This window comes from Gnatocerus cornutus, chromosome 7 (assembly GCF_029298725.1).
Source record: "Gnatocerus cornutus isolate USDA-ARS CGAHR chromosome 7, icGnaCorn1.1, whole genome shotgun sequence".
NCBI lineage: Eukaryota > Metazoa > Arthropoda > Insecta > Coleoptera > Tenebrionidae > Gnatocerus > Gnatocerus cornutus.
Window position 1 is genome coordinate 16,144,859 of NC_142239.1, and position 20,974 is coordinate 16,165,832.

At 37.3% G+C, this 20,974-nt stretch overlaps 4 protein-coding genes and 1 long non-coding RNA gene across 14 annotated transcripts in view; 4 read left to right on the forward strand and 1 right to left on the reverse strand.

The window, feature by feature from the left end:
* The window catches only part of LOC148171660 (uncharacterized), a 54,263-nt gene extending 53,830 nt beyond the window's left edge, over positions 1-433 (reverse strand). The window contains exon 1 of the long non-coding RNA XR_015770507.1: positions 115-433. This is a non-coding gene — a long non-coding RNA (uncharacterized LOC148171660). The remainder of the gene's footprint in view (positions 1-114) is intronic.
* A 308-nt stretch (positions 434-741) lies between these two features.
* On the forward strand, positions 742-2,911 carry LOC148171664 (uncharacterized). The gene is made up of 2 exons (XM_088042018.1): positions 742-1,000; positions 1,060-2,911. Exon 2 carries the CDS (start codon positions 1,083-1,085, stop codon positions 2,862-2,864), a length of 1,782 nt encoding a protein of 593 aa, XP_087898144.1. The 5' UTR covers positions 742-1,000; positions 1,060-1,082; the 3' UTR covers positions 2,865-2,911.
* Positions 2,912-2,968: 57 nt separating this feature from the next.
* On the forward strand, positions 2,969-4,855 carry Nprl2 (Nitrogen permease regulator-like 2). Its single transcript, XM_088042045.1, has 4 exons — positions 2,969-3,254; positions 3,302-3,393; positions 3,443-4,043; positions 4,090-4,855. Exons 1-4 carry the CDS (start codon positions 3,126-3,128, stop codon positions 4,441-4,443), a joined length of 1,176 nt encoding a protein of 391 aa, XP_087898171.1. The 5' UTR covers positions 2,969-3,125; the 3' UTR covers positions 4,444-4,855.
* Positions 4,856-5,088: 233 nt separating this feature from the next.
* On the forward strand, positions 5,089-6,034 carry LOC148171666 (uncharacterized). The gene is made up of 2 exons (XM_088042068.1): positions 5,089-5,336; positions 5,394-6,034. Exons 1-2 carry the CDS (start codon positions 5,180-5,182, stop codon positions 5,927-5,929), a joined length of 693 nt encoding a protein of 230 aa, XP_087898194.1. The 5' UTR covers positions 5,089-5,179; the 3' UTR covers positions 5,930-6,034.
* A 1,100-nt stretch (positions 6,035-7,134) lies between these two features.
* The window catches only part of chico (insulin receptor substrate 1 chico), a 35,215-nt gene continuing 21,375 nt past the window's right edge, over positions 7,135-20,974 (forward strand). For 7 of the 10 annotated variants that reach the window (XM_088042483.1, XM_088042485.1, XM_088042489.1 and 4 more), the window contains exon 1: positions 7,136-7,779. In XM_088042483.1, the coding sequence (XP_087898609.1) occupies positions 7,392-7,779 (388 nt within the window). In that variant the 5' untranslated portion in view covers positions 7,136-7,391. Of the gene's footprint in view, positions 7,780-20,974 lie in introns of all 10 variants that reach the window. The other 3 variants (XM_088042491.1, XM_088042492.1, XM_088042484.1) reach the window with 2 other exon arrangements.

Genomic DNA, 20,974 nt, shown 5'->3' on the forward strand with positions numbered 1-20,974 from the left:
TCTCGTGTTGGTATCTCTCCCAGTTACACCCTTTAATACTTTTACCAGAAAACTCCCGAAAATACCAAAAAATGTTACACATAAAAACAGAATTCATTCATAAAAACAACTCACCAGTTGATAAAAACAGCATAAAGGGTCGTCCCAGCAACAAATTCAACTTGTTTCATTCAACACAATCAACAATAACAACGCAAAAACAACAAACACAACACATGTTCTTTGGGCACTTGTCAACTAAACATAACCTTACTTACAAGAGACCGCCAAAGTCAGCGTCAGTTTAAATCGCATCACAAAAACAGAAGCAGATTTCAGTGAATTATTTTGAATGAAATTGAGGAGTTTTCTTCCGCGGTAAACACGATAATACGGCCATTCTGGTCACGAAAGTATTAAAAAACTGTAAACTTTCAAATTCTAGGGACTTTGTGAGGTCATTATCGTTGCGTTGGTACCAACTTCAAATAATTTTGTCGGGTAGGATAAACCAAACTTGATTTTCAAACATTTAATTACAAGAGTTTAATTAAATGTTTTTCCTAGTTTTAAATGCATAAAGAAATGAATAAATAAAAAATGTATTTACTAAAATTGCCCAGACTAAACCCCAGTTTTTTACAGTTGGTAACAAATAACACTTCGCCCTTTTTTTTATTTTGACGTGTTTTCAATTATCGCAAATTTAAAATAAAACAGCCCTTTAAACTCTCCAATTTCAAAATCAATCAAATTACGCAGAGTTTGCGCATTGATGGGTTCGTATATCATCACAACATAAAAGCCATTTTTCTTTACAGACGTTAAAACTCGAATGTTGACTTTCTGCACGAAAATTGTTGGTTAGAATTGTTTTCACGAAGTAATTACATCAGACGTGTCCCAATTACTCCATAAATTACAGTCATTTCGTTTTTTCTTCGGTTCTAGTTGTGCAATCAGTATACATAAAAGTGAGGTTATGTAAACTTTTCCTGATTTTAAATCGACACAAAAGCAGGTTTGTCATTTATATAATATTTCAAGGCATTTTATTTACAACACTTTATTAATTTCTAGGCTTTTTCTCCCCAAATTAGACCATGCCAAGTCAAGTTTTCCACTGCAGAAACTCCAATCTGGAGCCCTATAAATGTGTCCACTGCATCTACAAAACGTCGAATTTAGTGGATCTGAAAACCCACAAATGTTCCCAAAGATCTTCCCGTAAAAACACTCAACCACTGACGTGCCCAAAGTGCAATTTTAAAACTTTCTCAAATTTAATACTTCTGAAACACGTTTCTGACTACTGCAAGCATGCTGAGTGGTTCAGATGCCTCAAATGCTCCTTTAAAACTGGTCGTCTCAGCTACTTAACTCGCCATAAAAATAATAAACACACAGCTAAAGTGAAAACTCATTGGTTCCAATGTGAACAATGCCCATTTAAATCAATATGGAAGGACAGTGTAAAGAAACACACTATATCAAAGCATACTGAAGAACGGGTCTTTATTAGATGTCCGGATTGTCCATACAGTTCTATTTGTAAAAAATCGGTACAGAAACACATTAAATCAAAGCATAGCCATGTCACAGCTCCCAAATGGATACAATGTGAGCAGTGCCCTTTTAAAACTCTACACAGTGATTCGTTGAAGAGACACAGAATGGGTTTACACAGAGATGAAAGTGAGATAGATTGGCACAAGTGCCCCCTTTGTACATTCCAAACCAAGCGCGTGGATAATCTGAAGCGCCACCAAAGAGAGCAACACTTCAAAGGTGGGATCAAAAGGAGAAAGAAGGACACAACAAAAGACATGGAAACCATAGAGTTTGTTGAATCGCCAGGGAGGGAATATAAACTAATTTGTGAGTTGTGTTCGTACACGACGACACGCAAAGACTCGCTTAAAAGACACATGACAAGTCGACATAGAGACAAAAAGGAAACTCAATGGTACCGCTGTGAAAGTTGCGATTTTAAGACGAAACGTGTTGATAATTTAAAGCGGCACCAACAAGATAAACATGGTCAGAAGAAAATTGTACCGATTCAGCCCGCACCAGTCAACGAGTTTGTGGATGTTTTTACAACTATAAAGGCAGAGCCGGAGGAATTACCTTCTGGAGACCCTCTTCTGGTTTCCTCAATCACCGCAGACTTGGCAAAGCCGCTGGAGAACACTGAAACATGGGTGAAGTGCGAGCTCTGTCCCTACATGGCGTTAAGAAAGGATTTAATACATAGACATATGTTATCGTCGCACAAGGATAAAGAAAAAATAAAATGGCTTCATTGTAAAACGTGTAACTTTAAAACAAAAAGGAAAGACCAGTTGCAACGCCACCAAAAAGACAAACATTCCGTTTCTGGTGGTAAAGAAGAAGTTCCTCCACCGACCACCGTCCATTTAGATCAACCACCAGTAATAAAACCCAGGAAAATCCTTCCTTTACCAAAATCAACAGGAAAGAAACAACTTGTGGCTACCAAAAGTGACCTTATGCCTCCCTCAAAAACAGATGAAAAGTGGTACAGCTGCGACCTTTGCCCATTCAGTGCGACACTGGAAAGGTCTTTAAAGATCCACCAACAAAGTCACAGTAGTAAAAATGAAAACATTTATTTTAAATGCGCGTTATGTCCATTGAAAACTACGAGAAAAGACAGTCTGAGGCGGCACATTCGAGAGACACACATTGAGTGGTCTTCGGAACAAGTCATGAAGGCGAGTGAGAGTCCAAACGCGCTGAATTTCCCGAAGTTTTATTGTGATAAGTGTTCTTACAGTACCGAATGGGAAAAAAGTCTCGGAGTGCATTATTTATTGAAGCATCGAAATGAACGGATATTGCAGAATTTGTTGCAGCAATAATTTAATTACGTTTTAGTTATGTAATGATTTCCACTTTTAGACCAAATTTTAAATAAAAGTTACGTTTTTATTTGAATTGAACTCGCTTTGTTACGTCAGTTTGACAACTGGATTACAGGTACCTGTAAATGTATTTTTTACAATTAAAATAATTCCAGTTTTTTATAATATCGAGCTTATTACACGGATTAGATACGATCAAATTGATAAAGGGGAACAGGAATTTGGTATAAGAAGTCGTGGCAAGGTGTAATTGTAAGAATGTTCAAAATAATGGAAAATTTAGGTTATGTCACCAAAAACTTCGATCCAAATAACCAGGAGGGCCCTATTAGGTGCATTTTCTTCTGTGAATTTCACCCCACAGCTGGCCCTATAATATCCTGTCAAGTACGTTGTCGTCGCTGCTTATTTGCAATAAATAAATCGAATTTTAGGAGCCAGAGCAATACATTTCAAAGGAGCTGTTTGATAGCATAAGTGTCTATATTATCACCAAGGCTGAGTTGCAAAGAAGTACCATAACAGTGTAAGTCAGTTTTGGACAACAAAAACTGAAAGTAATTCCACTGTTACAGAACTCTATCAGATTATAAAATCTTAGGATTCCCAGTCAGAATAGACGATAAAAAGTACCCGCGAAATGCTTATCACTTCAATTTGTGTCTTGTGTGTGACAGTAATGTTAGAACAGTCCATTATGAGCCCGTTGTCACTAAATTATCAGACTATTTGATAGCAATGGAGATTGAAAGCAGTTTCCTCTCAGATGGGAGAGCTGCAACTAAATTAGCTCCTATACTAAAGCAAGTTATTAGAGAGCTCAATACTAGAGGAGAGTGTGCTCTGACTGAAGGCCCCACTGCTACCCACTTGAAAGTGGTGCACATAAGAAGTGACCCTTCACCAGTGGCAGACCATCAAGTTCCTGTTTTTATCAAGCAGTTGCCTAATCAACAGTGGGATTTAACTACACAACAAGTTGCTCCTTACATTGATGGTTTTAACCACGTAGCTCGCATAGCCGCGCTTGCTGACGTCGAAAACAATTTAGTTAAAGCTTGTGTTCAGAATTTAGTCTATTATGGAGTCGTCGCTTTAGTCCCTCTTTTTCAATACGGAAATGTCTACTGTACAACTCCTCAACTTAAGATGCTCGCACATGATCTCAATTTACAGGTACTTCTGTTCTAGTACGACAATCTTTTATCTTTCAAATTTTTAGAACAAATGTCTGAAATACGTCGCCGTGTCTCAAAGACAGCTCCCGAATTTCCGAGACGTCTTCAGAATGTTCGCGGCAATGACCAGAGGAACGACAATTCGTGATTTGTGTCTTCGTTTCAACCCCTCGAATTTACGCATTAATGAAAGGAAATTAGTACAGTTCGGGGTTTTGGAGGGTTTGATAAGAAGAGTACACAAATATCCAATTTTGTTGAGTGACTCGTCGGATTTGCAGAAATCGCTATCAGGAGCCGCTAATTTGGACGAGATTTGTTGCGCCACTGGCGTCACGACGCAGCAGTTGGAGGATCAGCTGGAGAGGGACCACAATGTTGTCTTGTTGTGGAAATGAAGGGGCTTTTTAGCTTTTGCATTGTCGAACTGTGATAAATAGAAGCTTTTACTTTGGTTTTTAAACGAGAATACAAGTTAATATTTTCTTGGTGCACATTTTCGACAAAATGGTGGATGCGCCGGGTCAATTTTCTATGTTAATTTTGTTTCATTCTGAATACTTTGGATTTGTTTTATAAACAAAAATGAAACTAATTGTTTATTGAAGGGTGCCCCAACCGTACTAATTCCGAAGCCAGTCCTGGCCTTACATTCCTAGAATTTCTGAAACCATCTGTACTCACGCCTGCGGTTTGTGCATCAAACTTTAACCACATCGTCGCATCTCTGCGTTGAGAAGTTCCGAGAGTTATGTGGAAACCGTAGAAACGCCGCCGCTTTGAAATTCCGCCGCCAACCGCAAAAGAAATGAATATGCCGCGGAAAAACTAGAAAATACAGACAGAAAATGAAAAGGCCACCAGTTTTGTATTTCCTCCCTCGAAAGAAACACAAAATGAAAAAACGAAAGAAAAAGCGTAGTCGCAATAGCACTAATATACAAGAAGAAATAGAGGAAGAATCGTTTGAATCTACCGCCAAAATTTTAACTAAACCGTTAGTTTCCTCGCGAGTTTCGTTCCAACCGCCTCTGACCTGGCGGTCTGCGGTAATATCGCGCCGCGCTTGCGTTATCGCGAAACGCGTCCGCTTTCGCTTCGCTCCGCCATTTCTCTGCCAACGTCAATTTAAAAATGAGGAACGCGGAAAAGTTAATACATTCGGTTCGCAACAAACCATTTCTTTATAAAAAATCTTCGGTGTACAAAACATTCGGAAATGTGGAAGGCAAAAGTCGAAGCTGGCTTGAAGTGGCAAGAGAAGTCTACGGAAGAACCGACAAAGTAACAGGTCAGTGGCGTAGCAACCCAACATACACTGATGCATAAAATCTCTTCATTCTTGTAGTGAAGAGAGTGAAATTACAATGGAAAAGTCTTCGAGATGCCTTCGTCAAACAGCAACGCAAGCGCCAGTCCGCTACGGGGGTGATTAGGCCTTATGTATACGAATCCGAAATGGAGTTTCTTCGGCCTCACATTCTCTGTAGAGAACGCGATGAGCCTCCTCCAGAAGAAGCGACTCTAAGTCTTATTCCCTGTAAAGAACGCGATGAGCCACCTCCAGAAGAAGCGCCTCTAAGTCTTGAAGTCAAAGAGGAGGACTGTAGTAGTGTTTCGGAGGAATCTCAGCCGGAGCAAGACACCGTGTTTCCAGAGGAAGAGTATGTAGAAGACACCAAAACTGTCCAAACAAAAAATGAAGTACGATATGATAACGACACCCATCCTGTCGACGCGTTTTTCCATGGGGTTGCCCAAACCGTGAAGCATTTGCGACCTACAACGATTGCGAGACTGAAGAAAGCTGTTGCTAATCTTGTGATGGACGCGGAAATTGAAGAATTAGAAAATAAAGAACGCGCGTTTTCAATAAAATCTTGAACTTGAACGCCTCCGATAAGAACTCGTTTTTTCAGAGGTCCATAAATTATTTTCATCGTACTGTTACAAAAGTAGTAAACATCAACAATAAACAATACAACAATACTGTTGGGTAATTATGTTTTTATAAGCAAACAGACCCTCGCCTTTTTGCTTTGGCAACCAGTAATACAGTTGCTATTTTTTCCTCGCCAAGGCAACTTTTTGCTTTGTATCGATCGTAGCCTCTTCGTCTGCACCGCTACTGTCTTCTAAAGGGCTGCTAACTGCGTAGTTGCAATGACGTAGCAGTATTAGACGCGTCACGCTTGGCGGGATCCTGAGGCGACCATGGTATGAATGACCTGCGAAGGGCGTTGCTCTTGCTTCCGTCCCCATCCCCGCCCTAACGTCCTACTATGCATTGCACCAGCAGATTTGGCGACGGTGACGACGACCACGGCAAAATGTGTTGTTGTTGTTGTAGTACCATGTCTGCAGCGTTGCCACATTACTGATTCACGTGGCCGAGGAGGTTTTTATTTAACAGTTTTTGGAAAATTCGAGGAGCGTTATGTAATTCAAGTTTGCGACAAAGTTGCTCGCGCCACCACGTTTAGTTTGGTGTTAAATTACACTGCTGAAGATACACTTGCATTAATTGTAGCCATAACATTGTACGCGATAAGTGTTCAAAGAAACCCGTAATAAATTCCCAGACGAGACCAAAGAAAAGAGTCGAATGAGATAAAAAAAATGACACAAAGCATTTATTTATGCATCGTAATCGGCAACTTGAATTAAATTTTCCAAATCCTCGATTTCGAAATGTCGAAATTTTCATCGTTTTTTTTGGCCCAATGTTTTTGAATTTCCTAATTTCTTTTTGGATTTTCGGTGGCAGATTCTCAAATTATTTTTGAAACGATGGCCCCTGCAATTTGAAAAAACCGCCGTCTATGTCTTAATATTTGGATGTCAAAAATTTTTTCCGAAAACTGAGCCCCTCTTGATTTTGGAAAAGCCGCCGCCTCTGGTGTGGCGTTCTTTTTTAAATGTCACAAGTTGACAGATCGCGGAAAATTGTGCATAAAAGTGCGTAAAAAGTGTAAAAATAGCGTAAATTCGTGTAAAAATGGAAAAATTCTCGAGTTGGCAACGCCGGTGTGCTCGTTATCGAATACTACAGGCGCTTGCGCTGTTGTTGTTTACAAGCAACAGCAACTCCGCAGTAGGAAGACGTACGTCGAGGGCGGCAACCTACACCATACCGCAGTCGCGAGGAAGACAGTGTGTTTATTAGACCTCATTGAACGATTTCGTGCCTCTTCGCGTTTAGAACACATGACCGACCTCGTCAAGATGGACGCAATTCTTCAGTAGCAGCAGCAACAGCGTGTTGAGTGCAGTTGGTGTCGTGAAGTTGTGTTTTAGTGCGTTGTGTTTCTTAGTGATGCGTCCCCGACATGCTTAGAGCCCCCCGATGTCGGTGATGAAGGGGAGTGAGGGGGGCGGCGGCGGCGTCGTGCGCTGCGGCTACCTCAAAAAACTAAAAACGTCTCGAAAGAAGTTTTTCGTCTTAAGGGCGGAAACCGCAGAATCGTCTGCTAGATTAGAATACTACGATTCTGAAAGAAAGTATAACAGTGGTCAACAACCTAAAAGAAGCATCCCGCTGAAGAACTGCTTCAACATCAACAGAAGATTAGACACCAAACATAAACACGTCATTGCGTTGTACACGAAGGACGACTGCTTCTGCGTGATCTTGGACAACGAGGAGGACGTGGACAGCTGGTTGAAGGCGCTTCTTAAATTACAACATGGTGGTGAAGAAGTCGTCGATGGGGAAATACCAAAACCGACCTTTGGTAAGCACAAAATACCAAAACGCCATTACTGCAAAAGGTGCAAATTGGATGCCTCCAGTGGCGTAACATCGTCTTTTTACCGAGAAAGGGACTGTCACGTGGTTCGGGAAATTCATGCGAACGTTCACACGGTGTGATTCATCGGGGTCGACGATTTTTCGGAAGTTCATGTCTTCGAGGTTAAACGAATATTGCGTTGTAGTAGGATTTTATTTCAGTATGTTACGCAGCAACGTGTTTTAATAACAAGAATTGCGAAAACAAATATTACTCCCCCAACGTTTTCAGTGGGCGTTTTATTACGGTTCCAACAGTTCCTTTTTATTATAATTGCCCACACTGCTAGGGTTTTTCCAGAGGTTATAGCGACACTTTTAAATGGCCAGTTTTGGCAAATTTACTTCGTAGTCCGCCGCTTTTCGTTTGGTATATTCTTGCATTTTTGCCGTGGGAATCGCCAAGCCAGTTTTGAAATGCCCTACTTTTCGGAATGACGTATTTCGCATTTTGTCACTCCAAACTGTCGATATTTGATAGAAAATATATTCTAAAGCCTCCGAATTTCTAAAAAACATATCTCATTTATATTATGTTTTCCTCCTGATAACTACGTCATTCCCACCTGTCTGTCGATAACATTCCGAAATCATAAGCAGATAAATTAAAATGTTTTTTGTAACAATTCCTTATCATAATTCGATATAAATTACTTCTCTATTATACATATTCTATTTTATGTCGGAAAATTATTACAATTGACATGAAGCACACACGTCAAATATTTTTTTCATTTTCTGCGAATGTAATTACGCTTTTTGTGGTTGCGGTTATTATAACAATTTTTTAGACACGCCTAGTGTATTTATGCAAGTTTTATCACAAGTTTTTAAATGTCGACCAAGACAACGTCACTGCTTTTTTCTAATTGTGGCTGTTTTTTTATTTGACATCTTTCGACAGGTAAAGTGGGCTTAGTCTTAGCCCTAAACGCACAATATCGATGAGTCGAGTATATTTAGCTGATAAGGGCATAGTACCACTTATGGGCGCTTTTTTTATCACCCTGTATATCGAGCGATCAAATAAAAACTCATCCTCAGTTCCCTTTGGAATTCCATAGCGTGTCACTTTGACAGCTGCTAATTTTGAGGTTACTACATGGGAACTATCTTGAAATGCGAAAAATGGAAAGTACATGTTGTGAATAATTTCTCATAAGAGAACTGCTAGCAATACGATTCAAACATAACTTCTAAGGATCTTTAAATTACCACGCTGTCAAACTACTTGACAGAAACAAAAGACTGTCACTCAATCAAAGACATGACTTCAAATTTCAAAGCCCACTGAAGATGAGTGTTTTTTTTTTATAGCACAAATACTGGTGATTTTTGATGCATAAATAACTGTTTTGGTTTACGTAAAATAATTCGATGATAACCTAATACACTTGCACTGGCATGGCCTCTGGGGGTTATCACTCAAAGATTTACAACTTCCATATCGTTTATTCTCGACGTGGCCACTCTGAAACCACCATCGAGTCATTGAAAATGCAATCAAGTCAAGTGAAAGGTGCAATATAAAAGTTTACATGAAAATATCCCTACAAGAACATTTAATTTCGAAAATATTCGAGTGCCACGTGTTCTTCCGGAATTGTTATGATCGTTTTAATGAGATTGTAAAAAGATTGTTTTACCCAACAATTTACCGCCACATGTTTTGGAGATTGCGGAGAGATCAATGACGTTTGTGCCTGCGGGTGTTGAATTAATTCCTCGAATTCTCTATTCAAGTCGGAGTGTTTTCATTGGGATTTTCGTTTTGATAAGGAATTCAAGTGGATTTTCATTGCAACATTGTATCGAGTGGGCAATCAAAATTTGTAATTACAGTAGGCGTTCTGAGTGTGATAAACGTGGATTAAAGATGTCGCGTGGTTGACAAGTCATTCCATTGCCCAGCTCAGTTTTGTTGGAAACTTCAGAGAATCATCGTTTTAATAATCGTTGGAAAGATTTTATGTGGTCATTTGTGCAAATAAAGCTGTCAGCACTTGAGATTTATATTCGGTAGAACTCAATTTCCAATCGTAAGTTTGAGTCTTTGGCGTGTAATAGCCATGTCTCTGGAGAAGTCTAAGAATAAGTTAGACAAACGAGCTGCAACAAAGCGAACTACTCAAGTTTGTCTATTTTAGAGAAGAATGAAATTCGTCTGGCGAATTGTGTGCAGGAGACTGTAGCCAAGAATATTATTTCATTGTGAATTAGAAACACGTTCCTGTGGCGGAGCTAGCGAAGCGAGCTAATTTCTATTTACCTACACCCCCTTGATCTCCCACCCTGTCTGGGCAAATTCATGAATTTTCCTTCTCAGACAACATAATAAAAACTCATCATAATGTAACGCTCCCACCATCATCTGTTTGTTTTCATGTCTTTCGATGGCAAATTTCAACTGAATTTTTCGTTCAGAAGGACGGAGAGAGAAAAGGACATCGCGGCGCCGCACCGACGTTTCGGACTCGGCGTCTAGGTTAGGGCGAGACGGGGAACAACAACAACAAGAAGGGGGGGAACGAGGCCCGTGGCCGACGTCTGACGCGTGATTCGACGCCCGACGTCGTATTTCTGGCTGACGTCCTTGGCTCCAATCTAGCGCACTCCCAGACGTCGAACGCAAAAAAATGTTTGAATACTGTGGGCGAGCAGACGAAAAAACACACTTGTTCGAAACGGGGGCACAGAGCAGGGGATTTAATTGGACTGCAATTTGTACGTAAAGGGGTGACTTTCATTTCGCGTTAAATCGAGGAGTTACACAACATTTTTTGCCAAGTCAAACCCTGCAGTCTTGGTTATTAAAATTCGCACTAATTAGGCTTTATCACTGCGACGTGTAGCATTTTACATATTTCCATAGTTTTATAGTTTGTCAACAATATTGGGGGACTAGTTAAATTTCATTTTACGTAAGCAGACAGTGTTTTGTCGGAATTTTAGCACCGCTGTTATCATGATTAGAGTTTTGACAGGGCGCCATGTTGTTCTCTTTTCCGTGGGCTATTAGAGTTCGTTTTTTCCGCGACTTCTGGCAATTGTTGCAGTTTTTAAAAGCATCAAAATGTCAAAGTCATGATTGCGAAAAAGAGAAAATATTTGCGTCTTTAAATGTTAAACGAACAAATAGTTAGAAGCTTATTGTCGTTTTAATCGCTGCGGACAATATGTGTTCAATTAAGGGCTTCCTTCGTCTGACAAAAAGCATTTAATTCCTCAAGTCCGCGAAGTGAATCATCTGCGGTAACCGTTTGTAAAAAACTTCACCGTTGCATCCACTTTGGCATTTTAACATTCCTTGCAAGAGAGAGAGGAGGACAGAATTCCTAACTGGAAAAACCGAAATGAAATCAAACAAGAATGAGGTAATTGTCGTCGGACTATCTGTTGTGTATTTTTTACTGTTAACCACTCAATGACTAAAACACTTAACAAATATCGCCCTGTTCTTAATAGAATTCCATTGAGAGCGTGATTTTTAAATTCTTTACATAGTTGTCGAGTTTGACATTCCACTGGCGTACGACTTTCCCACTTCAATTGTTTCCATTATTAAAACGGAGTTCTTTTCCCACCTTTGGTTAAAATCTAGGACGTGATTGACGGAATTTTTTACAAGTAAACAGATGGTTTATTTCCAAAATGGCGACCGGCTGCTTGTTGTCAAAAGTTGAGTGAACTCGTCTGGGTCTTCTGATTGCCTACGGATTATACTATAGGCCATAAAAAAGTTTCTATATTTATTTCACTCATCAGACCGTTCACGAATATGATTCATTGATGTAGCGAAAATACTATGGCGGTGAAATTGCCTAGTTATTTTCGCGTCGACCGTTCCAAGCAATTTCGATTGGGTTTAGATCAGGCGGTGACGCGGTTGTTTACCATCAGAAATTCTAGGCATCATGAATAATGTGTAATAATATAGTTTTGAGTAAGTGTTGTTTACAGCTACGACAGTAACAACGATCCCATTGTGGTTCTCGAAGGGTTTTTAACTCGATTGTTTGTCACACAATAGTTCGATGGTGTGACAATTTGCATTGTCTGTGTGTGACGCAAGATAAACAGGTGATTCCATTGGCTGGATTCGACCTGAAAATGTAAATTCGCTTTTTCTCAAGCGCATAAAAAATCTCTGATCCTTGTGAGAAATAAGGATTAAATAGCCGCCACGAAAAGAGAGCACCTCAGGTCACCAAACTCCAAGAATTCGATTCTAACTTTTTTTTTGCCTTTCTTAATCGCTTTGTCGTACGGAATTCGACCGTGAATGCGATTTTTGACTTTCGGCGATTTTCATGTCATGATGTAAAGTGCCATTAAAAACAATGTAAACAACGCAGGTGGCGAAACTCTTGATTTTTGGCGTCGTAAATGCACTAATAAAATCAAGGTTAGGCTATAAACTGATATAAACAAGATGATACACGTGCGACAAGGGAACGCATGGAACACAAAACTTTCTGCTATTTGCACGTCACTGCACTGGCGATATTTATTTCACATGAAACGACCGGAAATTCCTCAAATTATTTTATAAAAAAAACTTTACATGATTGTTTCATTATGCTTATGAACACAGAAATTGATGGAATTTATTTTTATTACCATGTGAACTAACAACATTGTCAGCTTTCAATGTTAAAATAACAACTGATAAAATGTGTGGAAGTTTCAAATCAAAATCGCGAGAATGTGGCAAATATTTACAAATTGGATTGCCATAAATAGTAAAAATCTGAACTCATTCCTAAAAATTGCATGAGTGTGGGTTCGATGCATATTTCTATCGATTTTCGTTCATTTATTGCAAATGTCACAGTTCATCTGTTCATTTTGGTCAAAACTAGTCCAGTCTCATCTAAACTGATTCATTCTGGTTCGTTTTGGATCAATGTTGCCTAATTTGGCACAAATTAGACCGATTTATTTGAACTTTTCAGTTCGGGTAGTCTAATTTAGGCAAAGCTGAATCAAAGCCCGGAATTTCAGGGCACCACATTGTCTATACCGCTCCGTTTTAAACTATTTCTAACCTCATTTGTTCTGCAGGCGCCAAATTTAAAATTTCTAGTGTTGGTCCTTTGCTAATCGGTAAATTCGCTGCACGAAAAACGACGTATAGTTGAGTTTTCTTAGTTCTAAGAGACAAAAATCAAGTTTTTTTGACGAGCTTTGTTAAGAACAGTCGAAATGCATATATTTTTTTAATTTGCATGAAAAGATTTATTAGTTTTAGTTTTTCGGCGGTTTCTTTTTGACGGTCAACCATTTGTTTTTTTTATGTTTTAGACTCAAAAATTCACCTTCCGGATGTGGAAATTAGATTTGGCTTGGCGAAAGTTTTTGGTTTTTAAATTTCGTAGATTGCGTTCTGATTCTTTTTGGTAAAAGTTTTAATAAACAGTCACGAGAAAATATCAACCGTGAATTCCAGAAAAGAGTTATTTATGTATCAAAACCGAAATTCCTTTTTTCGCGAAAAGCTGTGAAAACCGCGTCTGTTTTTCACTGATATTTTCACCTTCTTTATCGCTAATTTTCATCATTTATCATAATCGCATGCACCTGAAAAAATATATAATTGGGCGATTTGAGGAATTGCCAGTGTTTACGACAGATTGATATAGTGAAAAATGTTATTTTTTCGAGTAAATTTTGCTTTCTAAATTGTCATGTTCTGTTCTTGTCTTATTTACGACCATGACGTTTATGGGTCGTGTTTATCCTTCTACTTTTCCATTGTCAGAAGACCAATTTGCATTTGTTTTACTGGGTCCCATCTGCCTCCTTATATAAAATAATAATTTATTCACCGCTTTTTACGACGTCTTAACATGTTCGTAATTTTCCCCGAAATGACGAAAACCCAGTGGCGTGCGATCGGTGTCGCGTTGAATTATTAATGAATTTGAGTTTCTATTAAATGTTCTGCGTATATTTGCATTGTGTGACAGGTGTGAATCCCCTTGTTTACTTGCAATGGAACGATTACGCAACGAGTAAACAAGGAAAATTCAGACTGGCGCTTATCGAAATTTTTCTGTACCATTTTCGTTTTGATTCCCGCGTTTGTTTGTTATTAAAGTGGCCGATAAAATTCGCGGAATCTCGATTAGAAAGTAATTCGTTCGTTGAAACGGTTTTAACTGTTTCTTTTTCACTCTAAACAACGTTACCACAAAAACATTTTAGCGGAATTCGCCAATTTACAATTTACTCAATCTATTTTTATTCGCAGGTTGAATCATATTTTTCTGAACAAACATCAATTTACGCAAACTGCCCCTCTTATTCATGAATGAAAAACTTCAAAAACTTATTAAACATGCACGACGCGTGGCTACTCGGCGACACGAGAATCGTATTAAGAATATCAATATTTATTTTAATAATTACTGGTATTAACAGGACGTTTGTTTTCAATCGATAAATAACGTCGCGTTGCGTGATTTATACCACCGGAGACGGATTAAGGATTTTCCAAATTCCTCCAAAGCCAAGTTTCGAGCGATAAAGCCGGAGATAAACGCGAAAATCGATACACCCAATTGACGCAACAGAAATAAAAAAAAAGTAGAGACATGGTTGTAGATGCAGGTGCATTATGTCGAATTGAATTTATTGCTACCAGGGGCTGATAGGAAGTTTCGTTTCTATCATGTTCGTATTGCGTAAGTTGTTATCGTACAAATAAATAACTTCTAGCACGTCATTTGTAGACACCAGCAATATTCTACGTCAAATGGTATATTAGCCACAATCACGTGTCATACGCCCATCTGGTCGTTATAGTCGTGACATATTACGATTACATTTAATTAAGCGCACCCCGTAATTTCCATGATTTAGTACGGTGGTGGTGAATTAGCCAATTATCTTGAATTTATTTTTCGCGCTTTAATTAGGCCGTGAAATGGTAATTTAATTAGTCGGAGTTGTTTTTCGGAATAATTAGAAGACTAGGTAAGTGACGATGATTCCCACGTTAATGGGAATGTTTTCCGTAATAACATCACAATGTGCCGAAATTGCTTTTGAGACGTTTTAGGTTTGCGTTCATATTTTCCGAAGGAAGCGGCAGTAACTAGATGCATGGAATTTTTATTATTGCTCGACGGGTAATTAAACGGATGTAACGTGGGCTCAAAATAAAATAATAAACAATATTAATGACGTGTGACTTCAAACGAAGTTTTAATAAGTGCGAGGGACTTTTACTTCTTTTCAAGCGTCCAGTTTCGGTTGATATATCTAACTTTGTTCAGATTTCCTGTTTTTTATTTTTTTGCTTTTTTCAATGGAAAAGTTTTTGGTAGATTCATATTTCAAATAGTTTTAGCGCTAAAATAAGAAAAGCTGCTGAGAATTTTTGCGCCCTCTTTTAATAATAAAATTTTCCAAAATTAGGGTTTTTCGTTCTACAGTTTTGCAATTTAGTAGAGTTGATACCCAACCCAAAAATAGTAAATTCCCCAATATCAGCTGTAGCACCAAAATTAGCGGAAATACGAATTTTGGAAGAGCATGTTGGAAAATTTTTGCTTCGTCTTCAAAACAAAAATTTCTAAAATTAGTATCCTTTGCTCTACAAATCTGTAATTTGGTAGAAGTAATACATGACTCGAAAATAGTAACTCCACTAAATTCCATGGCTATAGCACGAAAATTAGCAAAATTAGGAATTTTAGAGGAGCATGCTGTTGGAATTTTTTTCTTGTCTGATGAATGAAAATTTCTAAAATTAGTGTCTATCGCTCTACAATTCTGCAATTTGGTAAAGGTAATACAAGACTCGAAAATAGCAATTTCCCTAAATTTTATAGCTGTAACACCAAAATTAGCAAAATTACGAATTTTATAGGAGCGTGTTGTAAATTTTTGGTTCTTCACATTGAAAATTTCTAAAATTAGTATTTTTTGTTTTACAATTCTGCAATTGGGTAGAGGTAATACACTACTCGAAAATAGTAACTACAAAATTTCAAACCTAACCTATAGCACCAAAATTAGCAAGATTACGAATTTTAGAGGAGCATCTTGGAAATTTTTACTTGGTCTTCAAATTGAAAATTTCTAAAATTATTATCTTTTGCTTTATACTTCTGCAATTTGGTAGATGTAATACACGACTTGAAAATAGTAACTTCTCTAAATTTCATGGCTATAGCACTTAAATTAGCAAAATTCTGAATTTTAGTGGAGGATGACGGAAATTTTTGCTTCTTCGTAAAAATAAAAATTTTTAAAATTTGTGCCTTTCGGTCTACAATTTTGCATTTTTGTAGAGTGAATACACGACTCAGAAATAGTAACTTCCCCAAATTTCATAACTGTAGTCTCAAAATTATCAAAATTACAAATTTTAGTGGAGCATGTTGGAAATTTTTGCTTCCTCTACGAAGTGAAAATTTCTAAAATTAGTTCTTTCGCTCTACAAGTTTGCAATTTGGTAGAGTTCATACACAATTCATAAAATGTAACTTCCTTACATTTCATAGTTATAGCACTAAAATTAATAAAATTAAAAATTAAAAAAAAATGTAAAATATTAAATTTAAAAATTCAATTTGAGGTAACCATCACTTGTTATACAGATGACAGGGCTACCAACTCATTTCAATTTTTAATTCGAGATTGAAATTTGGAAGCCCTGATATTTTCGAAGCGTTTTTTACAATTTCCGGTGAATAAAGCCCCAAGCATCTGACGTAATAACCGCATTTTATGACCTACCCAAATTGTTTACGTTGTAAATCTACATTTAAAGTCACCGAAAATGATACGACATGCGTGCTTAACAGTGTCGTAAACCTCAGATTTAGCAGTTTCCACATTTGACATTTATCCACGCCACAAATTAGACTTTGTACTATAAATTTATATTTAATTTTGTTTTCATTGAGATCACATTGACAATAACAATGATTGGATGTTTTCTTCGGTTCGACATGTGTAATTTTGATTTTGTAGTTTTCTCTTTGTTCCCTGGAAGTTTTAATCCGTGATAATGTGCAATATGTGTAAACTTCAACATTGTTTTCGCGATTTCGGTGTGTAAATATTATGATAATAAACAACTCGTTTAGCAACACCGCACCGCTATATTTTTACCTGGTAAAAAGGTGTTACGAAATGGACATAAAAAATTTTATAGAGTTGATCGGTTTTCCACTGGGCGGTAAACACTCGTCAAAAGTAAATAGGCGTGTTATTTTCCTTATTTGTTGGTAATCATCTGGCATATGCGTGACCAGTGTCCGGAAAATTTTCATTACGTCTATAACAGGGCCTGTGCCAGGGATTATTTTTGTATCAAACTGGAAATTACCAGATTTCGGTGTAACATACTATATTAGATGTTGTTATGGCGATACGACGAAAATTCTATTTTTAGCCTTACCAAATCTGTGAACTAAGATACCTCTATTGTGTGGATTAAAAATAACAAGATTAATGACGTCAGGTGTAGCTGCACCTTATTGCATAATTTAGCGAAATTTTCAGCAATGAATTGTGCGTTTTTCGAATAATGATTGGTTGCGCTAACACTGCTCCAGGATGTTTTTATGAGATTTGATTATGTTGTTTACAACATCATCGGTAAACAACGTTCGAAATTAGTCACTCTTGACGAGAATTGTTTGTCGCTGGTATCGTTTTGTTTCAGAATTAATTATTCTTGTTTGCGTAATAACATCGCCCTTTATTTTCTCACCAAAGGGCATCTTACTTTTTCAACAGAAATTAATTAACACTTTCGCTGTTGCTTCGCAAGGGCCACATTTCACCCAAAGATACAACTCATTAAGTAAAACCTTGCTGTTTTATTGATTTCTAGGACAAACTGTTTTTCTATTAGCGTTGTTTTTGTCAGACTTTGGTGTAAACAAGTGCGAATTCTGCCGTTTTATGACGTGAATAACAATTTGGAACACTTCCTCCTATCAACCTTTCTACTGATATGCAAAAAAAAGTCCGGCTATTTTCGTAGAGTTAAAATTAAATGGAAATCAAAAATCCGTTTCTTTTTAACGCCTCAGGAACAGACATGTATTGACGTCAGGCGGTCTTATTGGCGATTCGTATGGAATAAAAGAACGCAGGATTCGGAACGATGACGTTTAGAGTGGTTGGGGTGATTTAAATATTTTAATATGAATCGAAATTTGCTTCTCATTTCGACGTTTTCAGAATTTGAATTATCTGCGGTTTTTAACTCGGCTTGTTTATTACACATTTTACAGAAGATGGCTCATTGGGAATTCGGCGAATTTAGCACGAATCGCTTGTGTTGTTTTTTCGGAATTCGAGGTATTTAGGGTGCGATTTTGGTTCTCCTAACGATAATTATCGGTACCGAGCATTTCGTTTGGTTACTTTTCGGTTTTCACCAACCGTAAAAATTGATGCGCTGTTGCCACATATTATTCGAGATGACGATAATTTCACACTTGTTTTCTACCGATCCAGAATTTTTAAAAAACATGTAAAATGATTCGAATTGATGTTGTCTAAGGGCACTACGAAGAAAATGAGTAAGTCCGTCCCATGGTCTGAACGGAACAAAACCATAAGAAAGCCTTTAGAACATTATAACCAAATATTTTCTTGACAGTTCGTACCATAGAACATGTATTTCTTATCTGACTTTTGTCCAAGTCAATGTACAAGTCAGTTGACAGTACTGACGCTATTGTTTTCGTTACTGACGCAGCTATTATCGGTACTGCAACAAAAAACTTCTCGGCAGCCTGAACCCAGCCGAAAAGATGTTTTCGGTAGTACATAACCTCAACAGTTTGTTTACTCACTACGAAAGACAAGCAAAATTACAAATTAACGTTTATTAACATAATTCAATTGAGAAATGCGACGATGGCTAAATGCAGGAATGTATTATATTTATTTCTAAGGTTAGTTTTTCATTATTTAGATGAAACATGAAGAACATTGTGTGTAAAAAATTAACTGGACAGCAAAGACTGATTTTTCTTTCCTTTTTGATGGATTGTTCCAAAATCTTACATTAATGTCCATACAAAGGAGTTTGCTACTTGTTTTATCTTTGGAATAATTATAAAATGGAAACAATTTTATTCAAGGCGTTGGTGTCCATTTGAAACCAAAATATTTAGAAGCCAGAGTTGCCAAGTCTTGTAAAAACCAACAACTCTGAACAGTTTCATATGCCAATTTTGTGCAAGAAAAAAATTCTACGTTCAGTTTATGAACAGTAGAACTAGCGAGGTTTGGAATTGAATTGAGAATGTGAGTGGGCAAGAGAATAAATAATCAAATAGTTACCAACAAAATAAAAGAAAATATATAATTCAAAACTCTGCAATAGAATGATAATATCAGCCTCAACGTCGTGGTTAACACTTCGATCATCTTGTATTGCATCTTTTTCAAAATTATTTATTAGAACCGCACAACAACGGTTCAATACAAGAATATATCTTAAACCTTTGGAGAATCTGCTGTAGATTAAAACAGTGTCAAAAGGTAGGACATAATAGCCAAATGAGGCATCAAGCACTTCTACTTGCGAGCGGTTAGCTTTCTGATCAAAAACATTGGTAACTTCCATTTTACAGTTTGTGATCACTTGGGAAGGTCAGGCTCATTATAGATTACACCTAAATTGGTAATATGGTAATTAATTTCGTTTTTGAATTGATTTGTGAAAATATCTATAAATATTAATCTAGCCAAAAAATTCTTTAAAATTAGCACAACTATCTGAAGTGCAATTCAATTGTTCTCCTATTAGAACGATTTTTAAGTTTATCATTAGAAACAATTTTAAATTTGGGCGTTTGGGATTTCCAAATTTCTTTTTTGTGTTGTTCACTATGTATTTTTGACATGCTTCCTGGAATCTTTTTAAAGGCTAGGAGTAACCATAAGTTACCTCTTATGTAGAATACCGCATTGGGTATAATTAAACCCATAGAACAGATTAAACCAGATAAAAGTCATCACACGTCCTCCAAGAGTAGGTAAATTTAATACAATTACAAAATATTGTACGACGAAGATTACCGAGTACATCGGGTCGTCTGGAGATGTTCCAGTTCGCGTGAATATCGCATGTAAAATGAGTGGAACTGAAACTGAAAATAATGAGCCTCATGCGATATATTCTAAACAACAAACTGAAGTCTATTTTTTTTCAAGGGTTATGATTATAATAAGTGATCATTAATATTAAATTTATATACAAAAGTGTAATAATAAATGTAGTATGATTTTAAATTTGCCAGATACAAAAGTGGTGAGGCGCAGCCTAATTTGCCTCATATTGCGAGTCGCCACTGGTGTGTGCGAAGTCAGGTCAGGTTCTCACATGACATCAAGTTATTCATTGTGTTTTTAAAAAATTCACTAAACTGAAATAGAAATGTTATCTATTATCTATTTTCTAAAATGAGATATTTTTTACTATTCGTAGGGAAGATTGAATGTATCAATTTTTACGGAGTTGCCTTTTAAACGATTCCTGACTTAACGCTTCTATTCCCCGTTCTTGCGAAAGGAATAAAATTAAGCCAAATTGCACATGCTTCAAAAAGAGTAACACACTTGACCAAACTTGAACCGGAATCGGAAGATTGGCGTTTAATCCTTGTTAAAATCAAACCTGAGGAGCGAAGTTTTCGTAAATGTTAAGTAACACCCAAGAGATACTTCTCTTCGTTACTCATTACCGGCATATAACAGATAAAAAACTATCAGGCCAACTTTTGTAACGGCGGACGTCAGAAATCGAAAAAAATACACTGCTTCGTGCGATGGTTCACAAAAACAAATATTGTTATCATTATAAAAAGGCTTCTTGAAGGTTTAAATTGTAGGTTTACATGCTCTGCGACACTTGTTAGGTTAGATATTAACTTTTCAAAATACACTTGAAGTTAGCGTTTAACAAAAAGATGTGGCAACAGCGCTTGACGTGTTAGGGAGAACCAAATTACCAACCTCAATGAGATCTCTGAAAAATTACTAACAAAAATATTTATTTATCGTTTGAGAGCCAAAACGGCATGCATTGTGTTAAGGCAGACTTAAGTCATAGAATAGTGTCGCTCTTTTGGCAAAATTTCGTCCACGGGACCGGTAAA